Source organism: Engystomops pustulosus, chromosome 5, assembly GCF_040894005.1.
Source record: "Engystomops pustulosus chromosome 5, aEngPut4.maternal, whole genome shotgun sequence".
NCBI lineage: Eukaryota > Metazoa > Chordata > Amphibia > Anura > Leptodactylidae > Engystomops > Engystomops pustulosus.
In genome coordinates this window covers 178,639,769-178,645,768 of record NC_092415.1, presented here as the reverse complement: position 1 = coordinate 178,645,768, position 6,000 = coordinate 178,639,769, and the positions used below count along the sequence as shown (strand labels likewise).

The 6,000-nt window shown below is 36.4% G+C and overlaps 1 protein-coding gene across 5 annotated transcripts in view; it reads right to left on the bottom strand.

The window, feature by feature from the left end:
• Positions 1–368: 368 nt before the first annotated feature.
• Positions 369–6,000, bottom strand: part of DPP6 (dipeptidyl peptidase like 6) — a 1,159,861-nt gene continuing 1,154,229 nt past the window's right edge. For all 5 annotated transcript variants that reach the window (XM_072153926.1, XM_072153928.1, XM_072153925.1 and 2 more), the window contains one exon: positions 369–4,204. In XM_072153926.1, coding sequence (XP_072010027.1) covers positions 4,061–4,204 — 144 coding nt within the window. In that variant the 3' untranslated portion in view covers positions 369–4,060. The remainder of the gene's footprint in view (positions 4,205–6,000) is intronic.

The window sequence follows — 6,000 nt, the reverse complement described above, 5'->3', positions numbered from 1 at the left end:
TCATGGATGTGCAGCCGACAAATCTGTGGCAACTGTGTGATGCCATCATGTCAATATGGACCAAGATCTCTGAGGAATGCTTCCAGCACCTTGTTGAATCTATGCCACGAAGAATTGAGGCAGTTCTGAAGGCAAAAGGGGGTCCAACCCGTTACTAGCATGGTGTACCTAATAAAGTGGCCGGTGAGTGTATATATATATATAGGGTTGACCTTTGGGCGGATGATCCTTTTGGCTCTCTCACCCCAAGATACACAAACCACACAGGGTCAGTAAAGTGCAAATGAAGTACATTAGGTTGGACGTGGTATAGGGGATGCATGGTTTTCACATACTACAAACTCTACAATCAGAAAATCTTGACACGGTTTGATAAAATAATGATTTATTTCATGGATGACGAAACACTACCATGCCACATCCTAACTTTCTTTCTACAAAAAATTCTGGACAAAAAGCGAAGTTTTGTTTTGTGTACAATTTTACACATCAAAGTACACCTGTTCACCCAATGGTATAGGAACAAAAAATTTTTAAATTCATTAGTTTTCATTTGGCATTTTTTGTGTTTATTTTTTTTAAATTTCCTTTCACCATTTTCGTAATGTACTTAAAAAAATTGCACTGTCATTGAAATGTCTTACAGATATTCTATTGTCCGATGTGACATAAATAACAATAACTAACATTCAGAATTTCAAGAGGAAAAAAAGAAAGGAATAAAAAAACTAAAAAGAAAACTAAAAAAAAAAAACCAAAAGAACATAGAAGAACGACATTAATACATCATTTGCTGACTGGATGTGAGTTTACTAACATTACTATGTCAAAATTGTAAAAACCCGCATTAACATTCAAGCTGTCAGAAAACAAAATGAGAAGCTATTTTTTTTAAAGTGAAATTTAAAGCTAACATTTCGGATTAGCGGAGGGTGGAGTTGTTTGGCTGGCATGCGAAACACAATACTAATAAGCGTCTGGAATCTTCACAAATAAATGACTTACATTCCGTATTTACAAACTCATATATACACAACATCAATACTGGCTGTACATTTGGTCGGAACATTAGGTAAGAATATTAACGCCAGCATATCAAACGCCTACAGAAGGGTCAACTAAGGTTAAACTTTATTTTTGAAGACTGGAACACATTCAGTCGTAATTCCCAGATGTTATGGTAAGCACTTTTCCATTCCTGTATAAAACCAGAATACATTTGAAAATAATTCTTTACTATAGGATGGGGATTATTTAATATTTTTGAATTTTCTTAAGAACTTGGATGCCTTGGATATTTTACTCAGTGCCCTGTATCTGATCCCCAAATAGTTTTCTTAATTATTCCTCCCCCTTCATAGAGGCCACTGGGTGCTTTATGTATCTGTCGATAACCCTGCGTAGGTGCAGAACAACCAACCAGGTTAAAATTAATATTTTATATATAATATTATTGGTAATATTTAAGTACGGTAACATATTCAAAATAAAATGTGAAACTGTGATATTACATCAAATAGATTCTAATGTTTCTATGTTTTATTAAATAAGCTTTAGTTTTTTAATATACTTTCACTGGAAATATACATATAATATCATCAATCAATCTAAGTTTGGTTATATAAATTAAACATATCACGTAGGACTCAAAGGAAATCTACCATCAAAATCAAGCATGATAAACCAGGGGCACTAACTTTGGTAATCTTCTTATGTTTGTTATCTATGGTCTCCTTCCTTCTAAAATCAACTTTTATTATTATGCTAATGAACCAGAACCCTCCGTGCTGTAGCTTCACAGGCTGTTACACCATGCAGGAGCCCTACCCCACCCCCCCATCTACTGATTGCATCATCTTGTATAGTTACATTATGGGTGGCTCTGATAACGCCCTCCATAGCACTTCTGATTCATTAGCATAATTGTATATGTTTATTTTAGTAAAACAGAAGCTATGGATAACAAACATAAGATTACCGCAGTTCCTGGATCTACGAGTAAGTGTCCTTCGTTTTTCTTGATGGATATTTATGGTAGAATTTCTTTAATAAAAACTGAATGCATTGTATATGTTTAATGTTTCTCAGACTTTTTTATTTTTTAACATTATTTACTAGGGAAATAAGAAGAAAGTTAATAAGGAGAGGGAGGGGGAATAAGTCATAGGATCACACAGCAAGATTGATTTTTTTTTAAAAATTGCTGGAATTAGGGTGGTAAAGATGCGATGTGGCAGCCTTAGGATCAAGGTTGATGTGGAAGAGGCGGAATACATTGGCATTTTAATTTGTATGGTTACCATATTTCTTCTTGGTACTCAGCAAAAATTACCATGTCCAGTGGAGAGAGCAAACTCAACCCCGATCATTTTGATGAAAACTGCCCATCAAATACAGACAACTGAGTTCCCCTACACGAATAGGCCAAATGGCCCGAGGCGAATGGAGACATTGATCTTCTATCAGAGAACAACGTGATAAGAGATAGAAAAATTATCTGAACTATGTATGTAACTATACAGGATGATTTGCCCATCAGAAGTTCAGTCAGTGATTATGTACTACAGCCTAACCCAGCCTTCATTTTCAAAATTTGGTTCAGAGATCCAGTTCATGTGCTGCCATTGTTCTGTTTCCTGGACTTCCATTCATTATTGTCTGTGCTCTTCCTAAGTCCTCTATGCCAAAACATTTTTTCGGATACCTCTTTTGTCACATGTAAAATTTTAGATGACATTATTACTGTGGGTCTGCTCTTCTTCTGATGTTATGACCATGAAGTCATGTGACATCATCACCAGACACCACTTCCTTTGTGCAACTGTTAGGAACTCCTCTACGCTTAGCTGACCTGATTTCACTACAGGTACAATATCCAAACATATCCAAATTTACTATCTGAAACTATCGTGCTACTCCTTTTTTATTTAATTCTAAGGAATAGTCTCTTCGTCCAAGTTGCAAAATATACATTTATATTGGAAAGTAAACTAGGGCGATAGCTCTAATTTACTCCAGTCAAAAATAATAGAAAGAAAACCTAAGAATTCTTCCTAATTCTCTTAGTAAGTGTATCATCAGTTCTACAATTTATAGACAAATCCTAAGCTAAACTAGAAGCCAAATTGGGTCTATAAGTTTTTTTTTAGAGTGAATTTTGATAATGTATCAAGTATTTATTTTGGACTGTGAATGAATGGCTCATGTCCATTTGAATAGACTCCCAAATATGTTCATCCTCAATATAAAACGTTACCTACTGACCTAGAATAAAATTGAGTAGTCTAATATTCTCAAATCAGGGCTTCAACAAAATGGCCTACAAGAAAATATCATCTACGGGACAGTATATACCTTTATGCATCTTTCATACACTGAAGCAAACAGCAGAAAAACGGCAAAATATAAATCTCGAGATGAGTAAAAAAAATTGAAGGCAGTTAAAACAAGATAAAAACCATAAAATAACAGAATGATGTACACAATAATAGTAAGGTTAGTACATTGTATTTGATTCCTGTTGCCCTGAAAGTTTTTTGTTTTTTTTCATGGTGTGATATTGAGCAAGCAAACTGTAAATTAGTATTAATAAAATAATTGTGCTATAATCTTTGTTTCGTACTAACTGTATTAGTTTCTTCAGACTCAAATGCAATGTTAATTTAGAGCGGGAATAAGAGCGGGTTAAATGCTACTGTTGTTTTTATGAATTTACAGGTTGTTTAGTCCGTGTCATAGTCTTCTTGGAGTTCCTCAAAAAGTCTTATTTCTTCGATTATTCCTTTTTTTTGTTTTTTTTTCCTTTTTGCCCTTTTTTTTATTATTTTGAAGTACAAGAAACCTTTATTGGTAACAAAAAGCCATGTGATTAGACAGCAGTGTTTGCTGAGTCCACCATGCTTCACGCTCTTCTTCCTGGGTAGTGGTACGGTCGGATAAGCCATTGAGGGCACTGTTCCGATAAACACATGCTAAACATAACACTTTGTAGTTTCCAAGGAAAACAATTCAGTTGCATATTGTTATGTAAGAACTGGTTTTTACTTGGCACAAACAAAACTTAATCCTCTTCTTCTTCTTCTATGGCTACTACCGGGGGCTTATCTTGAATTCTGAAGCATTCTTCGAAGAAATTCACAATGGACTTGTGCAAGTGCTGCTCCATTGCTTGACTCTTCATATAATGATTTTCATCTGGATATATCTAAAATGGAATATGCAGAAAATATAGATTAAAACAAAATTCTAGTCCAGTTATAGATATATTGTTAGACGTGTCCCTTGTCTCTTTTGGATTTAATCTCGTCTTGGAAAACCTGTCATTGAATTCTGAAATGAATATACATTTACTGCATGTGATCCACAAGATAAGAATGTATGTCTAGACACCATAATGTGTCTACAAAAGCACCACATATTCATTCTGCTCTTAAAGGGAACCTTTAATTTGGATGTTACACCCTAAAGCGGCCTTAGCATGTACAGCATTAAAAGGGTTGTCAAGGAGGGGCAATTTTTTATGGTTCCCTGGCAATGTAAAAATAATTATACATACCTAGGTCCTTACTTCTGGGCCAAGTAAGCGCCTCCCTTCACTGCCGCTTTCTGTTTGTATACAGAGGCTCAGACTTGGTGGAACATCAACAGCGTACATCCATTACAACTGTGGTGAGTAGTGGTTGTCTATCTGATGTCACCGCTGAGCCTCTGTATTCAAATAGAGGCCTGTGGTGACAGGAGATCTGTTTTATTTTTTTTACAGTGCTAAAAATTCTGCAATCTTTTACTAGTCACAGTGACGGGGGCATTCATCTTGTTAAATACAGATGGGAAGGGCAATAGGCAGCGTTTTATCTAGTACAATGACTCCATGACTTAAAGGGGTTTTCCAACCAAGCAAGTTAGACTCTATCCACAGGTCTCAGTGATGAGACCCCCACAGTTAATGAGAATGAGGGGTCCAATGGAGTCCCAGGTACCTCTGTTGGACCCCTCATTGCTCCCCATAGAGATGAATAGCGCGACAAGGGGTTCAACAGAGGTACATTCTCATGATCTGTGGGGGACTCATCACTAAGACCCCCACCAATCATCACCTAACCTGCCTGGTGGGAAAACCCTTTAATGAACTAACCCCCTTGACTAGGCCTGCACCAGATTAAATTAAATGTTAAACAGATAACTCCCGGGATTGGTACCAGCACTAATCAGGCGGTTGAGCTGTTCTCAAACATGGACCCAAATTGACAAAGTTTGGTACAAACCCAACTTTTTGCAGTTCACCACTCGACACATAGTGGATGAAATAATAACACTGCTGTGTTCTGGCATTTTCTATACAACTATTACGCTGCTAAAATGATGTGATTAAACACATTTATAGTGACAGTTTCTTATTTATAATCTGATTATGAATTTAAGGGAATCATTATCTAATTAAAAACGTTGCATAATAAAGGTTATAGCTGTAAAAAGGAAATGTCAGCCAGCGGCTCGTGTGATAAAAATGATATTAATGATTTTGTCAATAACAGAGGTCACGGCTGTTTCTCAAGGCCGAAGGAATAAAAAAAATAACACTTTAGTTGATGTCTCAAAGCTTCTGCAGGGGAGATGATAAAACAAGATTGAAAAACCTTGCACTGATTTGTTATTTAACTTTTTCTTCCTACTGCCAAGGCAAAACGTAAGGAGACCTGTTACCAGATGTTTACCCCTCACATCTGCTGGTAAAGGGTTAAAAGTCCTCCCCATATTCCCTAAAATTATCTGCCTCTGAGGCACTGTACCATAATTACAGCCATTATATTCAAACGCAGAAGAGTATAGATGAGTCCATTTCTGAAGAGAAGAGTCATGTTTTCTCCAAACTGCCAGTGGGTCACACCTTCTTCTTTTGTCTAACAACTCAGTGCCTCTTCAAATCTCAGCCCGAGCAGACAGGAAGTCCTCTCCCTGTCCACTTCCTGACCATTCCAGATTATTGTCCCTCTCAATTAG